Source organism: Alosa pseudoharengus, unplaced genomic scaffold (genome assembly GCF_046254945.1).
Source record: "Alosa pseudoharengus isolate Yale_2024_CS ecotype anadromous, Long Island Sound unplaced genomic scaffold, YU_APseudo_1.1 YU_APseudo_1.1_scf_1, whole genome shotgun sequence".
NCBI lineage: Eukaryota > Metazoa > Chordata > Actinopteri > Clupeiformes > Clupeidae > Alosa > Alosa pseudoharengus.
Genome location: NW_027468564.1, coordinates 24,908,171 through 24,927,715, shown reverse-complemented (window position 1 = coordinate 24,927,715; position 19,545 = coordinate 24,908,171). Strand labels below are relative to the sequence as shown.

The window sequence follows — 19,545 nt, the reverse complement described above, 5'->3', positions numbered from 1 at the left end:
GTGAGGTAAGCGGGAAGAAAGAGAGATATAGAGTGGATTAGTATGGCTATAAGTAATGATGTTGGTATTTTCAAGTATACTAACATTGTAAGTATATCAATGGTACTATAGTGTTATACTATTGAGAGAAAAAGCAAGAGAGGGAGAGTTGAGAGAGAGGGGGGGAGGGGGAGAGAAGAGGGGTTGTACGGCGTGACACAAGAAAAGTCCATGAACAACAAAGATTATGAAAATGAAACTCAACTTTTCCACCTGAAACTTAATTTGAACAGATTAATACCAAAATCTTTTAGAAATCTTCACTTTCTGCTGACGAAAAAATGCATGTCCGCCATATTTTTTGTGCACGCGAGCAACGTGTTTTTGTTGTTACGTCACAGGGTGTGAATAGCTCAGCTGTGTGGCCAAGGCTATTCGTACCAGGGATGCAAATATAGACACTCTGAAAAAAGAATCAGGTTGTGGTCTGATAGACCTTTAAGCATATTATAGGTTTTCTGAATTCTATCACATTATGCGGTGCAGTTTGCTCTAATTGTTTTGAGAAATGCACTAACGGTTGTGCACATGTTAATGATCATTTGGGAAATGCACCAAAGTGACTGGGAAAAACTGTAAATTGATTGTGTGGCAGTGTTCACACACACTTGTGCTGAATGCAGTGCTGGAGACGCATCTCCTTCGCTCTACATTGGTGTCATCTGTTGCCTAAGTGCATTGTGGTTTTGTTGCATTGCTTTGCTTCCGTTACTTCTGTCAAAACGCTGTTGAAATGTTCAACTTCTGCTGCACCAACAGACAGCAACACAAGGTAGGAGCCAATGAAATCATGGTTAGCTTCAGGACATACACCATAGTACACACCCCAAACCCACCAGCATGCAGTAACACAACACAAGTGTGCGCGAGTAGGGTTGTGAAGTGTTTGCATTTCACAGCTAACTGGCAGGAAGATGACACATAAATCACATTTTCTTTCCCTGCTACAGTTGATCATGATTTCAGGTAAGTAGTAAATTACTGTCCATGTCTGAAAGTCTGACATCAGACAGTGTAACAGTTATATCTGCTCAAAACATCTCAGCAATGTCTTTTTTGTTTTTAGTTGTAAGCACAGATGTTTAGAGAAAGAGAGAAACCTCCTCTTTTTTCTACTTAAACAGTTTGAATGCCACTCTGTTTTCGGAAGCTTTGGCCCAGATGTTTAGTTCATGTGTTGTTCATGTATGATGTCATGATGTCATGATGTCAGACTATGAACTCATGTAAATTCCTGATGATTCATAAGATATAAAGGAATGAAGTAATGCATAAATCATGAATTAATTCATGCATGAATTCATGATAATTCATGTACCCTTACCGTAAAGTGCTACCGGTTTTATTTGCCACAAAGTTTTTATTTGATCCAGTTTTAAAAGAAATCATTAAATACAAATAAAAAACCTTCTCTGTGAATTCCGTTCTATGAGTTTTAAATAAAGTATAGTAGAGTCGTTTGTTTGTGTGTGTGATTGGATCTGTTCAAAGTGCCTATGATACCCACACTATGATTATTGTTTTATTTGGATTAGTTGTAATTGATTACTAACCTCATCTCTGCCATCTCTCTGTGTTCTGCTGCAGTTTCTATGGTGACTGTGAGCACAGCCTCAGAGGAGCCCTGTGTGTTCCCCTTCCGCTATGGGGTTACGGTGTATAGAGACTGCACCACTGCTAGCAGCACAGGAGGCCCTTGGTGTGCCACCACCAACAACTATGAGGGGGATGACAAATGGCGGTACTGTAAAGGTGAGTGACCAGTGAGGGTATAGTGAGTATAGAGAATACACAACTGAGGGCACCTCACGTGGACTTTGGTGTGCCACCACCTACAACTTTGATTACAGCCATTGGCTGTGGTGTAATGATGAGTGACCAGTGAGGAGTTAAGGGGTGGACTGTAACTGAGTTCTTTTACTTGATTACTGTATTTAAGTATGATGGTTTTTGAGTATCAGTACTTTGATATGTTTGGAAACTTGTGACGTTTAGTCCACTACATTTGAAAAACAAATACTGTACTTCTGACTACACTACATTTGAAATATAAGCATGAAGTACTTCTTACTTTTAACCACATATTATTCTTTGAATGCAATAATGCGATAAACCATCTTGAAGTTCATTTTTTTTCAATAGTCTAATTTAAACTTGGCTGCATTGGCTTTGGTACTGATGGTGACAACAAATTCATCAGAACATCCTCCATGTAGCCATGGGAGAACACAGATGAACCTGTTAACAATTGAGATTTGAGAAGTGGTCTGGTGTTAACATGACATTCACAAGCATACATCATTAATATGATATATAAGAATGATTTAAATTATATTATTGCATCCATTTGAACAGTTGCAAAGTTATGAAAATAGGTCAAATGTTTTTGTTGGATGTAAGGAACTAAAGGTCTATGACCGACCAAAGGATGTATATCCTTTTAATGGCCAAATAAACATTACATTACAATACATTACAATAAAAAGGACAACTACTTGTACAGTACTTCTAATTACTTAAGTATTTTTCAAAGCAAGTACTTCTGTACTTCAACTTAAGTAAAAATCTGACTTAGAGTAATATTTGACATGGTGTATATTTTCACTTAAGTAAAGGAATTGTGTACTTCATCCACCTCTGAAGGAGTATGTCTGTGTGTGGACAGAAGTGTGAGTGAGTGTAAGATATTGGAGAGATGCCCAGGCCTAAAGGAAAATATGTTCCTTTGCTCACTAATAGTGTTAACCCACAGGTGTCGGGTCGCACCGTATATCTAATAAACCCTTCTGGTTTAGTGAGTATTGTGCTCAAATCTACTTAGAGTATCTTTAGTATCCTTTAAATTTACCTTTTCTGTGGGCCAACAGAAATTATGCATAGATAGCCTTTGTGTTTCTACCTTTTCTTATCATGATATGTGTGATTTGATTTTACTTTTCCTTTTTCAACACCTAAGCCAGTTCTTTCATCTGTATATGGCAGCCTCAAAAACAGGGTGGCTGAGCTTCCATGGAGATGATGTGTTTGAAGCATTTGTCCAATAAATGTGCGTACTTATCAATCTTGCCCAATGTAACACTTTAACAAAACATTTTGAGGTAGAATAGAAATGTAGTGCCCACAGTGAAACACTACATGCCACCACACAGAGATTCAACTTCCCTACCATAAAGTCTTGGCCTAGTCCAACCAATCAGTTGTGGCAAGTGGGAAGCCACTTACCGATAGCACAGCAGTGCTCGTCCTTATTTAATCACCCCAACGGTCCAGGAGAAGACATCAGATGAATGCAGCTGAAGTGGCTGGGACACAATCATTTAAAACCGCATCAAACCATAGCCCTAGAGAGTGTAACAGGTACCATGGGCGACACAGGTATACACATATCTGAGCATTGTACCCAACAATCCCAAACCAAGTGCAGACAGCAGATGTTAATAACTGAACTTCAGGCTTATGTGAAACACTGACCAGGAGACAACCAGGAGTGGAGCAAGCAAGCATGATAACACAGGCTCGACACAATTCACTCCTTCTACACCCGTAAACATTCTAAACCACCACGGTAGCCAAATAATAAACTCCTGATGCTGGAGCTTGGATGGAAGATGGGGAAGCAGCCATTCATAAAAGACTGTCTGCCAGGTGGCCACTTTTATACCACTCAGGACATGCTAATTGGACTAAACCATCAGGCACAGGGGCAGGGGGAACAAAACACAAGGGAGCCAATCATTAATCATGCTACACATCTATACATTAACACCTTCATGATGCATGCATGTCTTATTATAATAATTCATTTAAGTTACAAGGGTACCGTTTGTCATTGCTATATGCTATTCTTATGTGACCATATGTCTCATGAAATGTGTCATGCCCATGTTGAAGTGTATTATGGGTATCCCAGAAGATAGGGAAGTTAATTAAATAAAACTTGTTCAGCAGGACACCGGTGTGTTGATGTGCCTCTTAATTATACTTTAGATTCAATTCTGATTCCAATGTTTAATTCAACAGTAAAGCAAGGATACAACAAAATGCATGACATTTAAAAAGGTGAACTTCATTTGTCACGTTTAAATTAGTTTTAGACAAATTGTTACTGTTAGTTTAATATGCAGCAGCAAGTCTAAAATGGTGGCAGAATGGAAACTGGATGTTTTAAAGTATATGTCCATTTAGGAATGTAAAACACACCTAATGCCTAATTCTTTCATATCTGATTTGTGTTTCAGAGGTTCCAAAGTGGAGTGTTACATACAGCCCTACACACATCTGTGCTCTGGAGGGATCATCAGTCACCATGTCCTGCTCTTACACCTACCCCAGTTATCTTACAGTTACAGAAGTGTTCTGGACAAACCAGGACTCAATCAATTCTGATTTATCAAAAAAAATAATTTACAAGCAAAGGGTCACAGTGGACAGTAAAAATAAACACAGAGAGTGTTCTCTGAACATGATTCAACTAATCAAAGCAGATGAACAGTATCAGTATTTCTGTAGGATTACCACCAATGTAGACAAACAGAAAATGACAGGCACACCAGGAATTTCTTTGAAAATAACTGGTAAGTAAACACAAGCTGGTCAATATGCTAATATTAATATAATGATACTTTCTGTCAAATTATTTCCATCTATATATGAAAAAAATACATATTCATACTTGTCTTAGATCTGCAGATTGTTTCAACTAGCAAAAAAAGTGTGACTGAGGGAGATCATGTGACTCTCACCTGCAAAACTACCTGCACTCTGAGTGGAAGTCCTTCATTCACCTGGAGTAAAGATGGACGTCCTGTAGAGAAGAAGCAGATCATCAACAACCTGCTGCAGCTCCACCCAGTCAGTTATGAAGATGAGGGCAACTACACCTGTGCTGTTAGAGGCCATGAGGGTCTCCCATCTCCACCTTACAGACTCCACGTCATGTGTTAGTACAACTAATGTTATAAACCAAGATAAAATATACAAGGCGCTATATTTGGCGATCTGGAACGCCTGATCAGAGACGTAATATTTAAGGACATTTAGGGCGTATCCAGTCCACATTCGCTAATTTAACGGTGTGATTTTGTAATCAGACGCCTGGCACATCGTTCAAAAGAGTTGTTCTTATGTTTCTTAATCATCCATCAGTGTGTTTTGGGTGTTACATCCTTTAAACCAATAAGAGTGCTGTCATTCCCTTTATTGTTTTGAACTCACAAGAGACCTCAACAGAGACATCAGGAGAGTCTTGCGTTGTAGAGAAAAAATGTGAGAGCGCTGCAGTGGGTCACGAGTAAATAAAATGTTTCAGGTGCTCTTCAAGGGAAATGGGCAGATAGGATTTAAGAGAATGAAGGTACAGTAGATCCCGAGACACTCTGCTGATACAAAGTCCTTTATAGAGCGGACACTGACGCACTTTGACTCAAACAGAGTCTTTACCAAGATGGGCACTGTGCCAGGCCTTGCGATGTGCCAGGTTGTGCCGGGTGTACGATATAGCCCACAGTCTGTGATCAGAAATCCTGCTAGTCAAATTCATTGAAATGTAACCTCTGTGTGTTCACAGTCATATAAAAGTGAGTTGATTTCAGTGTACCAACGTGATGCTTTGGGATCATGGAAGGGTGTAATTGTATTGTCTGTTAGTAATTCATTTGTATTTACCTAGATTCTCCAAGGAACACAACAATTGTGTCTAATCCATCTGGTGAAATAACTGAGGGAACTACAGTGACTCTGACCTGCATGAGTGAAGCTGACCCATCAGTACACACATACACCTGGATCAAGAAGAGTGGAGCTGTAGAACTGAAGTCAGGAAAGGAGAACACACTCACCTTCAACAAGATCCGTTTTGAGGACAGTGGAGAGTATCTCTGTCGAGCAGCCAATACGATTGGTCATCAGAACTCTCCTGCTGTGTCAATCAAGGTCTTATGTGAGTAATTCTATAAATCAACATAATTGGGAATGTAGCTGACATTGCTAGTATGGAGTCATTGATTGAAAAGCACAGCTGAAATACAGCACACAAGCGACATACGGTCATTCCACGCCAATTCCACCAGGGCCCACGAACAGGCCCCTGGTTGAATTGACGTGGAATGACCCTATGTCGCTTGTGTGCTTTTTCAATCAACCACGGTTCGAATCGGTGTGGTGTTGATAAGGATGTTGCCACAACTGTATTTCAACTGTAGGCTATCCCCAAAACCACAAGTGTCATATTGCTTTAGTACAATGGATCTACAGCCAACCATATGAGTTTAATAAAATATTTTTTTCCTATTGGTTATTCGTTTTCTATTGTTTATTAGTGCTATAGTTTAGTCTTCGCATTTAACATGTATTTGTATTTATCAAGATCCTCCTACGAACACACCAAAATATTAAGTCTGGTCCATCTGGTGAAAGACAAGAGGGAAGCCCAGTGACCCCGACCTGCATGAGTGATGCTGACTCACCACATACTGTTTCCATATGTCCTCTTCTCCAGATCCTCCAAAGAACACAACAATTGTGTCTGATCCTTCTGGTGAAATCACTGAGGGAGGTAATGTGACTCTGATTTGCATGAGTGAAGCTGACCCACCAGTGCACACATACACCTGGATCAAGAAGAGTGGAGCTGTAGAACCGAAGTCAGGAAAGGAGAACACACTCACCTTCAACAATATCAGTTCTGAGGACAGTGGAGAGTATCTCTGTCGAGCAGCCAATAGGATTGGAAATCAAGACTCTCCTGCTGTGTCTGTCCGGGTTTTGTGTGAGTATCACTGTAAATCCACATTATTGGGAGGGTAGCTTCCATTGCTATGTCAGTTGAGTGCTTTTCAATCAACCACATTTACTTAATTATTTAATGAACATGTCAGGTACATGTCTAGACAGTCTTCTTACAATTTACTGGGTCCTCTGTCCTTTTCTCCAGATCCTCCACAGAACACAAGAGTTGTGTCTGCTCCATCTGGTGAAATACCTGTGGGAACTAGAGTGACTCTGACCTGCATGAGTGAAGCTGACCCACCAGTACACACATACACCTGGATCAAGAAGAGTGGAGCTGTAGAACTGAAGTCAGGAAAGGAGAATACACTCACTTTCACTAAGATCAGTTCAGTCGAGGACAGTGGAGAGTATTTCTGTCGAGCAGCCAATATGATTGGTCAACAGGACTCTCCTGCTGTGTCTGTCCAGGTTTTATGTGAGTATCACTTTAAATCCACATGATGGCATGGAAGTATTATATATAACTGGAGAGAGTGACTAAGTCCTGCCCTCCATACAAATGAATAGTGGAGGCTAGTAAATCCGGCCAATTCATAGTGAACGCCATATTGAACACTGGGGTTCGGATCCAGCGCCAGTCGGCTCTGACCATGCAGCAAGATCCAAAGCTGTAAATGACGCATGTACCAATGTCGATTTTTATTGGATTCTGCAATAAGAGAGTCGTACTCCAGTAAGAGGGTGGCAATAATGCACATACATTGCTTGCCACGTAACAAGAAGAAGAAAAAGTTGCTAGGGAACGAGCGTGGAGTCCGAGTGGAGTCACCCTGAAGTGCAGCTTAATTTCATTGGCTAACAGCGGCATCCGCGACATCCAATGTTCGCACTCACCTGAGTTACCATCCAAATGAGGCAGCGGAGTCAAAGGCACAGTAGACGGCCAGAGCATCGCCAGGCGTCAACATCGTATGATTGCACACTTTACGTAAATCCTCAAATTATGTCCGGGGTCTGCTATTTACTTAAGCTTCGCAAAGCACCAGTATTTATTTGGGGTAGGCTTGTATTCAAGGCAGACCTTTATTTCTTACATTGTGCATTTTATTGTGAGACATTTGGAGCGGCATACCAGGCTATCAAAAGCAGACGATTTTCGGTTTGGTTTGGGATTTAATTTACTTTTGGAATGTTTTATTATATAGCTTAAATGTTGAGACTGATGGGCACTTAAATCTAGGGGGTAATTAATGGTTGACTGTAAAGTTTCATGTAGTTGAAAAAGTGTCGGAATTTCCAGCTGTTTATTGCACTCATTCATTGAACGTGCGCTGTGCTATAATGGAAACCTTATTGCATAGCTAAGTAGCCTAAATTGAGGTAGTTTTTAATTATACATGGTTTACTTTTTATTAAATTTGTAGGCTGGAATACCTCGTGGCAACATTGTGTTTAAAATTTAAACACAGTAGTAGCCTACTGCTTCAGGCTCTGGCAAGCTCATAAGGGGGCGGCTAGTGATGAGTAGCTTGAGAGCAACGTGTTGGAGACATGGTGTATAATTAGACAAGGGCTTTATGCCACTGTTGTATAATTTATTGTCTTTAATCATATTTAGGCTATTTTTGTTCGGGACAAACAACAATGAAACAAGATCAATACAATTTTCTTTATTTGTGATATGATGCATAAATAACCATAATATACCTGCCTTCTCATAGGCTCCTCAAGAAATACGCACTGAATAACGTTTGGCTGTAGCCGCCAGATAGGTAGGCCGCCAGATAAGTATGAGAGCTCGTGCCCAACACAGATTTTCATGCAAGGATCTTGTTCCAAATGCTCCATGCAGCGCTATTCTTGAAAATGGCGTATGCTAACATGCCAAAGCTAATCTGCACGCTCTTGACCCCCTGATTGGGAGGGTACTTATTTAAGCAATGTGACACAAGTCGGTGTGGTGTTGGTAAGGATATTGCCTCAACTGTATTTCAGCCAGAGGCTATTGCCACCCCACAGCCCCAAGTGTCATATTGACAATGGACCTACAGCCATGGACAGTATCTCATCTTTACAAATTTGGAAACTAGAAAAGAATGTACCATGAATATTACACTGATTATAAGCAAAACGGTGTTATTCACTGCAGTCATTCATCTCTAATATTTCATCAATGCAAGTAAGGAAACACACATATCCAAGTTAACACAACGATCAAAGGTTCAGAGATTGTTTGGATGGACAACGATATTACATTTGTCGCAAACTAAGCCATCATTTTTATTCTTGTTCTTCCAATCACAGCTATGTCCCATGACCAGACCATATTGATAGCTGTTCTGGCTGGGGTGGCGGTCTGTGTAGGTGTGGCTTTGCTCTGTGTCATATGCAGATTGAGGTGAGATCAGCTGCAATATAAATTCCAAACTCCTCAACAGTTATACGATGCAGAAGGATTCTCTCATCATCCTCTTAATATGTATTCTTTTGTTGTGCACAGGCAAAGTAAAAAGGTGGCAACAAACAGTAATACGACACCAGGTGATGACAACCACCAGGTGACATGACTTCTCTTTATTTCAGCTTAAGGGTTCAATGTCAGTCAATGACTCCGTTTGTCAACATGTCTAGTGTAACATGAACATGACATACAGAAGCTGAAAAAGTAGCTAATCACACTTATGTTCTTCATTCTTATAGGATGGTGATGTCCTGTACGCCAACATTGCTGGCAAGAGGTCTGGACAGGACAGAGCTGCTGGTCCCCCCAATGTTGCGGCTGCAGGAGGAGCAGAGGATGATGATGTCTACTCCAACATCCAGCCCCACGGCTCCAGACAGACTGCAGGAGGAGCAGAGGATGATGGTCACTACTCCAACATCCAGCCCCACGGCTCTGGACAGACTGCAGGAGTTCAGGATGACGATGTCCAGTATGCGAGTGTCCACTTCAAAAAGGCAGCTGGTGCCAAAGGGTATGTACTGGATCTCATTTTGTCAATGTCACTCTGAAGCACAGTATACCAATACATCTGCATCTCTCAGTTCAGTTAATACAAACATCGGATAATCCATGCTTTTGTATAGTTTGCCTTTGTATAGTTTTTTATAATGCTTTGGAAATAATCTGTTAAATTTAGTTTTAAGGAAATGTTATATCTTTTTAAAATTATATATATATTGAGAACGAAATCTCCCTGCGGTAACGGGAGCTTGCGCATTGTGGCCAGATGCACAAAGTGGGCAGAGCCAGACTGGAGTTAATTAATAAAAGATTTGGTTAATGCCGACCAATAGCAGTGTTGAGGAATACCTTCAGAGACAGACAGAATTTGGGCAAATGACAGAAGGGCCTGCCGTCATTTTGGGTTGCTCAGAGTAGGTTATCATCACTGATGAACGGATTTCAGTCCCTTATAATATGTATAACACATAGGCTTATCACTTCCGGAGCCCTCAATGGAGATATTCTATACAATATGGGTCACCTATTAACACCTAGCTAACTTAATGATGTTAGGTAATCATAAGGGTCAGTTACAGTTTTTCTCAGTCGCTTTGGTGCCTTTCTCGAATCATAATTGTCTCTCTGTGTAGTCCTGTCGAAGTCCTGTATGTAAGTTAGTTTGTAGAATAAAGTCTGTCTGTTTGTCTGAAATACAGCCTGTAAGAGTCTTGCGCGTGGGTCCTATCCTGAGAATCGTGACAGCCATTTAAACGTGTTTTACCTGTAGCTTAGCCACATACAGTAACACACATTCCCTGGCTGGTGTAATAGAAAGAAACAAAATTCCAGTGGATATTTCACATCTTATCAAAGACTGGCGGCTGTTAAGAGTGACGTTTTTTGCCTAAAAAATAAAGCCAAAACACGTCTGTGAATTTAAAGATTTTAACAGCAGGCTGTGAAGTTAAATGCTAGACTCTTTTACGGAGGAAAATCATGCTTAAACAAAACTCTGTAGACACAAGTTTGATCATGTTGGTATGAATATGTGTTGTTATATGTGATTCCTACATTGTAAAAAAAATACTAACGTCTTGGAAACGTTGTAAACATAAGTAGATTAAGAAAGCCACCACTCTGGTCACCTCTATGGTTAGATTAGTTTTTTAGATCCGGTGAAATTGCTGCCTTGACAACGCTACGTTATGGCTCCGGTGGGTTTCTCTGTGTCAAGAGGGATTTGATTGCAAGACAGTGGAAGTGTTTACTGTTGACAGACATTGTGACAGTATAAAGAAAACAAATGCTTATACAGCATTGTGCAAATGAAAAAATGACTAATATTTAGTATTTAGCTTAGTTTGCTTTTGAGGCATAAACTAAGCATTTTGAGCAAGATGTAAACCTTTAGGTTATCCACTATGCGGTGCAGTTTGCACTAATTGTTTTGAGAAACTAACTATTGTGCAAATGTGCATTATGATTTGAGAAATGCACCAAAGAACTGAGAAAAACTGTAATGTTACCAGGGATGTCGTGGTAAAATAAGAGGTGGGTAAACTATGAGTTCTGTGATCTCAGTGAGGTGCATCTGTCACCTGCATCTGTACTCCTTCTCATTTAAAAACGAAGAGAAACACAATGGGTGCCAAAGCAGCTTTGCATAAAGAGTCAGGGACCTGTCTGTCTAGCTTTACTTGGCTCCTAGTAAAGGTGATGAATAATAAGAAAAAGTAGAAAGTAAAGGTGTGTGTGTGTGTGTGTGGGGGGGGGGCTTACAAAGCTTTATGGTCATCAGATTTGTTTAGATGGACAATTCTACCCAATTGATAAAAAAAGATATAATTTCACTAAATCAGTGATATACTACATTGGTGTGATTAACTTATTTTAACCTTCCCACCAATGTAATAACTTCCTGCAAACGTAATAATAATTATTACGTTGGTGGGAAGTTATAACATTGGTGGGAAGTTATTACGTTGGTGGAAAGTTATTACGTTGGTGGGTTTAAAACGTGCATATTTTCATTGTGCTGGTGGTTTATTATGTTGGTGGAAAGTTATTATGTTGGTGGGTGTTACATTCGGTTCTCAAACTTATGTTGAGGCCCTATATGTTTACCCCTGGTACAATTAGCCTTGGCCACACAGCTGGGCTATTCTCACCCTGTATGAAGCGTGACAAAAAAAATGTGTTGTGCATGCACAAAAAACATGGCGGACATTTGTTTATTGATCAGGAGAAAGAGAAGAATTCAGAAAGGTTTCGGCACTGATATTTATTCTGATGGCTTTTCTGGTGGAAAAGTTGTGTTTTATTTTCATAATCTTTTTTGAGTGAATACATTTCAGTTTGTTAGTTAACAGCAATCTCATGATTATGACAGCCAGGTCTACGAACTCTAAATTTGCCTGCATACTCCATCTCTGCAGAGAAGGCGCACAATTTGAAGAAGAAACAATGAATAAAGCAATTTTCAAACCACAGTGTAAATACATTGCTATATACACCAGGGTACAAATAGCATCCACTTCTAATTATACACAGGTAGAAATAGCTTACATTGATATATGTTTAACTGGTTTGCTGCTATGCTAACCTCTGTGCTCATGTCTCCCTGCAGTTCTCCTGACCAGCCAGAGGGGGAGCTCTCTGTGATCTACAGCAGTGTTAAGAGAGCATAAAGTAAATTGTTTGAGGAAACAGCCATTAGCAAATGTGTTAAAGTAAATCCATAATCTAAGCTCAGGTAGTGCTGAAGGGTTTATAGGACTGTATGCCTGCTTTTTGTTTTTAACTTTATTGAGTTTATGAAGATACATGATTGACTGTATTTTATATGCATATTTAGCAATACTAATCTTATGCATGTTTTGTGAATCCTGCAAAATAGATCCTCATGGATCTCTTTCTGTCCATCCAGTGTTCAGTGCGCTTCACAAAAAAAAAAACAAAAAAAAAAACAATACTGCCCTGCCTTCAGTTTGTTGTTTTCTTGGGCAGCACAGTCACAATGCTATAATGCTTCAGAAATACCACCTTAGCTTTCAGAGTGAATCTCAACATGCTTTACTTACATTTTATTTAGCAAACTGGGCTGTACCTCTTTTTTTTTCTTTCTCACACCTAGGCTGTTTTCACATATACATCTCTGCATAAAACTGTGTTCTCATTCCTATCTAAGATGTATGCACCTAAATTTGAATGCAATAAATGTGCAAATAATGCATACCATAGACAATATAATACATATGTCATTGTAATGTCTGCTCTTAGAGCTCCGCCTAGTGGCCACATTAGGTAGCAGTTAGAATAAGCTGTGTTGTTTTCGTAGTTAAGGTTACGGCATCCATTTTGTCTGCATGTTTAGTTTCTCTTCCGACCACATTTTGTATCAGCAGTCTTTACCTCTCTCTCTGCGTGGCTACAGTCTTCTGTTGTATATTCTCTGTATATTTGGCTTATGAGAGCTCAAGAAACCATCATTTGTAAGTAAATGATGTGCTTTATGTTAGATTAATGACTTTATGGACATTTTTCTAAGACACATTCTTTATTGTGTTTCTGTATTTCAGTTTCACAAAATATGTTTGAGTGCTGAATTCAAGTAAAACACTGGAGATTACACATCTTTGGTTCCGGCTTCTTCAGTATTCAGACTTCTGTTTAGCTATCTGTCGAGTTGTGAAGCTACATACAACAGGGGCAGAATAGTGAAAAAACGTATCATCTGTGGGCGCTCATCCGGCCATTCTACAGTGTGCAGAGGGCTCCAGTCACGTTCTTTGTATCTTTCAAGTAAGACCTACACAAATACACAGTCATGGAGGATAAGGGAAACTCTGAAACAAGATCACAGGCAGCACAATCGGCTAAGCATTCAAACAGATCAACTGTAAGCTTGCAGGCAGCCAGGGCGCGAGCTAGAGCAGAGGCAGAGCGAACTTGAAGTTAGAATGGAACAAGTCCGTATGGAGGGCGCTCTCATTGCATTGAAGCACGAAAAGGAGGCAGCTGCCGCAATGGCTGAAGCCATAGTATTCCAAGAGGCTGCTGAGTCTATAAGCGAAGGAGCCTTAAGTGCTAGACAAAGTTTAGCTTCTGCTGAAGATCCCATACAGCGCACAAAAGATTTTGTGGAGCAGCATTCTAATGTAACACCTCCATGCGATCAATCACATACTGAAGGGAATCTTAATCACAGTGTGTCACCTGTAGCTCCGAATAGCCATATTGATGATACTGCAGAACTGCCTCAGAGCACCCCACATCAGCACTTACCCCCTCCACGCTCTAATGTCAGGAGGCAGCATGTTACCTTAATGCAAACCCCAGAGGATGTGAGAAGCGTGCATAATCCATGGGCTAACAGCCCGTCTGAATTCAAACCTTTGCCACAACACTTCGCTTCCCCTCTTCCACATCCACCTCTCAGCGGAGAGGAAGCCATGAGTGACATAGCTCGATTTCTGGCTAGGCGTGAGCTCATTCATGCTGGACTTACCAAATTCGATGATCGCCCAGAAAATTATTGGGCGTGGAAGTCTTCCTTTGTTAACGCCAAACAAGGACTGTATCTCACAGCGAGTGAAGAACTCGATGTTAGTAACCGTGTTCAGAGCCAAGCAAAACCTGATGCCGGCTTCAAGAAACAGCCTCAAAGGAAGATAGCCATCGCTGCTCACAAAACTGAAGTAGCATCAACAGTTGAATCCCCACCTGCTTGCAGTGCCTCTGACACACCTGTTGATCCTGGCAAGCACTGTCTCTTGCACAAGAACAAGCCCCACCCTCTCAAGCGATGTCGGGGATTTCGGGCAAAGCCCCTGGAAGAGCGAAAAGCCTTTCTTAAAGACAATGGGGTGTGCTATCGTTGCTGTTCTTCCACTACGCACCTAGCTAAAGACTGCAAGGCGGTTGTTAAATGTAATGAGTGTGAGAGTGTTAAGCACTCAACTGCACTTCACCCAGGACCACCACCCTGGCAACGAGAGAACGCTGCAGGAGAGCATGGCGGGGAGGGAAACGCACAACCCGCTCCTGAGGTCTGCGCGTGCTGCACTGAAATCTGTGGTGCAGGGGCGAGTCCCAAGACCTGCTCCAAGATTTGTTTAGTTAAAGTCTTTCCATGTGGCTACGAAGAGGATGCTGTCAAGATGTATGCAGTTCTTGATGAACAGAGCAACCGCTCACTAGCAAAGTCTGAGTTTTTCGACCTATTCAAGGTTAAGAGCGAAAGTCACCCTTACACCCTCCGCACTTGTGCCGGCATCACAGAAACAGCTGGGAGACGTGCAACGGGGTTCCAGGCACTGTCATTGGACGGCAAGACACAGGTGCTTCTTCCGACACTCATAGAATGCAACTACATACCTGACGATCGTTCAGAGATTCCTTCACCAGAGATTGCACACTATTTCACTCATCTGAAACCAGTTGCGCATGAGATTCCAGCTATTGACCCAGAGGCCAAAATCCTGCTGCTTTTGGGAAGAGATATCCTTTGCGCTCATAAAGTTAGGGAACAACGCAATGGCCCCTACAATGCCCCTTACGCGCAACGGCTTGACTTCGGGTGGGTAATAGTGGGAAATGTCTGTCTAGGCTCTGCACATAAGCCAGCTGAAATCAACACCTTTCGCACAAGCATTCTTATGAATGGACGTCCAAGTCTGTGCACACCATGCCCCAACCGGATACAAGTCACAGAGAGATTCACTGCCAAGACCCACTGTGTCCCACCTGAACACAAGCAGAGACTCTTTCAATCTACAAGCACAGGGTGCAACTTTGGCAGCGACATCTTTGAGCAGACTCAACATGACGACAGCATTGCATTCTCCATAGAGGATAGGATGTTCATGGAGTTAATGGATAAAGAAATGTTTGTGGACAGCTCCAATAGCTGGGTCGCACCTCTCACGTTTCGTCCATCTCGCCAGCGGCTTCCTAATAACAGAGAGCAGGCACTGCAGCGCTTCAGATCTCTTAGTCGAACGCTGGAGAGAAAGCCACAGATGCGTGACCACTTCATCACATTCATGAAAAGATATTCGACCGGAACCATGCAGAACTGGCCCCACCTGTGAAGGAAAATGAGGAAGTGTGGTACTTACCTATGTTTGGTGTTTACCACCCCCGCAAGCCCGGCCAAATACGGGTTGTTTTTGATTCCAGCGCTCAGCATGAAGGTATCTCTTTGAATCATGTGCTACTTACCGGGCCTGACCTGAACAACAGCCTACTAGGTGTGCTAATACGTTTCAGGCAGGAAGCAGTTGCTGTTACAGCTGACGTGGAACAAATGTTTCACAGTTTTCTGGTCAGAGAAGGCCATCGCAATTTTCTCAGATTTCTCTGGCATGCCAACAATGACCTGTCAAAACCCATGGTGGAATATAGGATGCGAGTCCATGTATTCGGAAACAGTCCGTCACCTGCAGTGGCGATATATGGACTCCGTCGAGCAGCCCAGTGTGGGGAGACTGAATTTGGAAAAGATGCCAGAGACTTTGTGGACCACAATTTCTACGTGGATGATGGCCTAAAGTCTCTTCCAACAGTAGACTGTGCTGTGGACCTCTTGAGAAGAACACAAGACATGCTGGCAGACTTCAATCTGAGATTGCATAAAATTGCATCGAACAACCCAGCGGTAATGGATGCATTCCCGGAAACGGATCACGCAAAGAAACTTAAAGATCTGGACCTGGAAGTAGACACTCCCATGATTCAGAGAAGCCTGGGTCTGAGTTGGGATTTCACAAAGGACACATTTACTTACCATATAGCCTCTGAAGACAAGCCCTATACACGTAGGGGTGTGCTGTCAACCGTGAATAGTGTATTTGATCCACTTGGCATCATTGCTCCTGTCACTGTGTATGGCAAGTTTCTGCTTCGGGAACTGACTGCAGGTTCTACTGATGGGGATACTGCGCTCCCTATGGAAAGGAAAGGTGAATGGACAGCATGGAAGAACTCCTTGCAAGATCTTGCAGACTTTGAAATACCCCGAACATACTGCAGTGTCTCACTCACTTCAGTACAAAGGTTCGAAGTTCATGTCTTCTCAGATGCCTCCACCATGGCAATCGCAGCAGTGGCATACTTAAAGGTAGTAGACTGTCACAGAACCTGTCATGTCAGCTTCATCCTGGGCAAAGCTAAGCTCGGTCCCCTTACCGCCCATACAGTCCCTCGACTTGAGCTAGGAGCGGCAGTCTTAGCAGTTGAGCTATCAGAGTTCATAGTCAGTGAGATGGGCATAACTCTGCATGCCCTCAAGTTCTACACTGATAGCAGAGTCGTACTAGGCTACATACACAACCAAAAAAGACGGTTCTACGTGTATGTTAGTAACCGTGTTCAGAGGATTCGGAAGTCAACCACGCCAGAGCAGTGGCATTATGTTCCAACCAGTCTCAACCCTGCTGACCACGCAACAAGATCACTCCATGTATCAGACTTGAAAGAGTCTACTTGGCTCACTGGTCCAGCCTTTCTCAAGAAGTTTACAGGAGAGCCTCCTGTCAGCATGGAGTCCTTCAAGTTAGTTGACCCAGACACGGATGTGGAAGTGCGTCCAAACTGCACAGCCTTGAGAACACACACAGAGGAGCCTCATCTCAGTTCTCAACGTTTTGAGAATTTTTCAACATGGAGGTCTCTTGCTCGTGCCATTGGCCTCATTCACATCGTGGATTCGTTCAAAGTTCCTAAGGAACAATGGGGTGAGTGTCATGGCTGGCACTACTGCACAAGACCTCAAACGCCCGAGTACCTCTCAAAGTCCAGAATGGTCATCATTAAGGCAGTACAGCAGGATGCCTACAAAGATGAAATTCAGGAATTGTCCTCTGGAAGAGAAGTTTACCGTGCAAGCACACTGAGGAAGCTGAATCCAACACTGGACCAAGACGGCCTCTTGAGAGTAGGAGGGAGACTTATGCATGCAGCCATAGAGAATGATGAAAAGCATCCCATTATAATACCTGGGAAAAGTCATATTGCCATCCTTCTCGTGAGACATTTCCATGAACGCGTCAAGCACCAAGGTCGTCTATTCACAGAAGGCTCAATCAGGAGTGCCGGATACTGGATTGTTGGAGCAAAAAGGTGCATCAACAAGGTAATCCATAAATGCATCATCTGTCAGAAACTTCGTGGAAAGGCCCTTCATCAGAAGATGGCAGACCTTCCGGCAGATCGACTCAGTATGGAGCCACCGTTTACCTTTGTTGGCCTTGATGTTTTCGGGCCATGGATGGTCATCACACACAAGACTCGTGGTGGTTCAGCGAACTCTAAACGGTGGGCTGTCATATTCACCTGTCTCAGCATACGAGCAGTACACTTTGAACTAATTGAAACACTTGAGAGCTCAAGCTTTATCATCGCACTGAGGCGGTTTTTCGCCTTGAGAGGCCCAGCGAAGCTCATCCGTCCCGTTTGTGGAACAAATTTTGTGGGCGCTTGCAGGGAACTGAACATACTTTCTGAAGAGGAGAGCGTGAAAGGTTTGCTAACAGACGAAGGTTGTCAGTGGGTTTTCCACCCTCCACATGCGTCCCACATGGGAGGAGCGTGGGAGAGGCTTATCGGGGTAGCTAGGCGAATCTTGGATTCCATGCTCCTTCAAGCACCCTCTCAACTCACACATGAAGCTCTGTCGACGTTCATTGCGGAAGTGTCGGCCATAATGAATGCTAGACCTATTGCCCCAATATCCAACGACCCAGACTCACCTGCTCTGTTGACTCCGGCGACGTTACTGACCCAGAAGGTCGGTAGTTTTCCTCCTCCTCCTGGAACGTTCGACAAGAACCCCAGTCGTCAAAGGTGGAAGCAGGTGCAGCATCTAGCCAACACATTTTGGGAACGGTGGAGGAAAGAATACCTGGCCACTCTTCAAAATCGTCGGATATGGCAAGTGAGCAAGCCTAACATCAAAGAAGGAGATGTCATTCTACTAAAAGACAGTCAGGTGAAGAGGAACCAGTGGCCAGTTGGAATCGTCATCAAGGCCTTCCCAAGTAGTGACGGGAAAGTCAGGAAGGTCGAGTTGAAGGTCACTAAAGAAGGAAGCATCAAGACCTTCTTACGCCCCATCTCTGAAGTGATTCTTCTGATGTCTTCTGATACTTAAATAAGACTCTTGTCATAGTTAAATTGTTGACTTATGCAGTATAAATAGTGGCATTTAATAAATACCAGGCGGGGAGTGTAATGTCTGCTCTTAGAGCTCCGCCTAGTGGCCACATTAGGTAGCAGTTAGAATAAGCTGTGTTGTTTTCGTAGTTAAGGTTACGGCATCCATTTTGTCTGCATGTTTAGTTTCTCTTCCGACCACATTTTGTATCAGCAGTCTTTACCTCTCTCTCTGCGTGGCTACAGTCTTCTGTTGTATATTCTCTGTATATTTGGCTTATGAGAGCTCAAGAAACCATCGTTTGTAAGTAAATGATGTGCTTTATGTTAGATTAATGACTTAGCATTTGTATTAGCCTGCAGTAAATCAGGTGAATTTTGTGTTATGCTAAAGAACATTTCCTAGCCTCATAGCTAGCAGCAAACTGTATTATTTGTGATCTTTATGGACATTTTTCTAAGACACATTCTTTATTGTGTTTCTGTATTTCAGTTTCACAAAATATGTTTGAGTGCTGAATTCAAGTAAAACACTGGAGATTACACATCTTTGGTTCCGGCTTCTTCAGTATTCAGACTTCTGTTTAGCTATCTGTCGAGTTGTGAAGCTACATACAACAGGGGCAGAATAGTCATTCTTATCTAAAAACACATAATATGTGCACATAATACATGTT

The 19,545-nt window shown here is 42.2% G+C and overlaps 1 protein-coding gene and 1 pseudogene across 1 annotated transcript in view; one reads left to right on the top strand and one right to left on the bottom strand.

The window, feature by feature from the left end:
- Positions 1-9,335, top strand: part of LOC143116633 (hemicentin-2-like) — a 29,687-nt gene extending 20,352 nt beyond the window's left edge. Inside the window, exons 14-21 of the mRNA XM_076277904.1 lie at positions 1,627-1,791; positions 4,278-4,613; positions 4,721-4,978; positions 5,708-5,977; positions 6,536-6,805; positions 6,971-7,243; positions 9,073-9,166; positions 9,269-9,335. Of these exons, the coding sequence (XP_076134019.1) occupies positions 1,627-1,791; positions 4,278-4,613; positions 4,721-4,978; positions 5,708-5,977; positions 6,536-6,805; positions 6,971-7,243; positions 9,073-9,166; positions 9,269-9,335 (1,733 nt within the window). The remainder of the gene's footprint in view (positions 1-1,626; positions 1,792-4,277; positions 4,614-4,720; positions 4,979-5,707; positions 5,978-6,535; positions 6,806-6,970; positions 7,244-9,072; positions 9,167-9,268) is intronic.
- Positions 1-19,545, bottom strand: part of LOC143123348 (uncharacterized) — a 685,973-nt pseudogene that overhangs the window by 97,814 nt on the left and 568,614 nt on the right.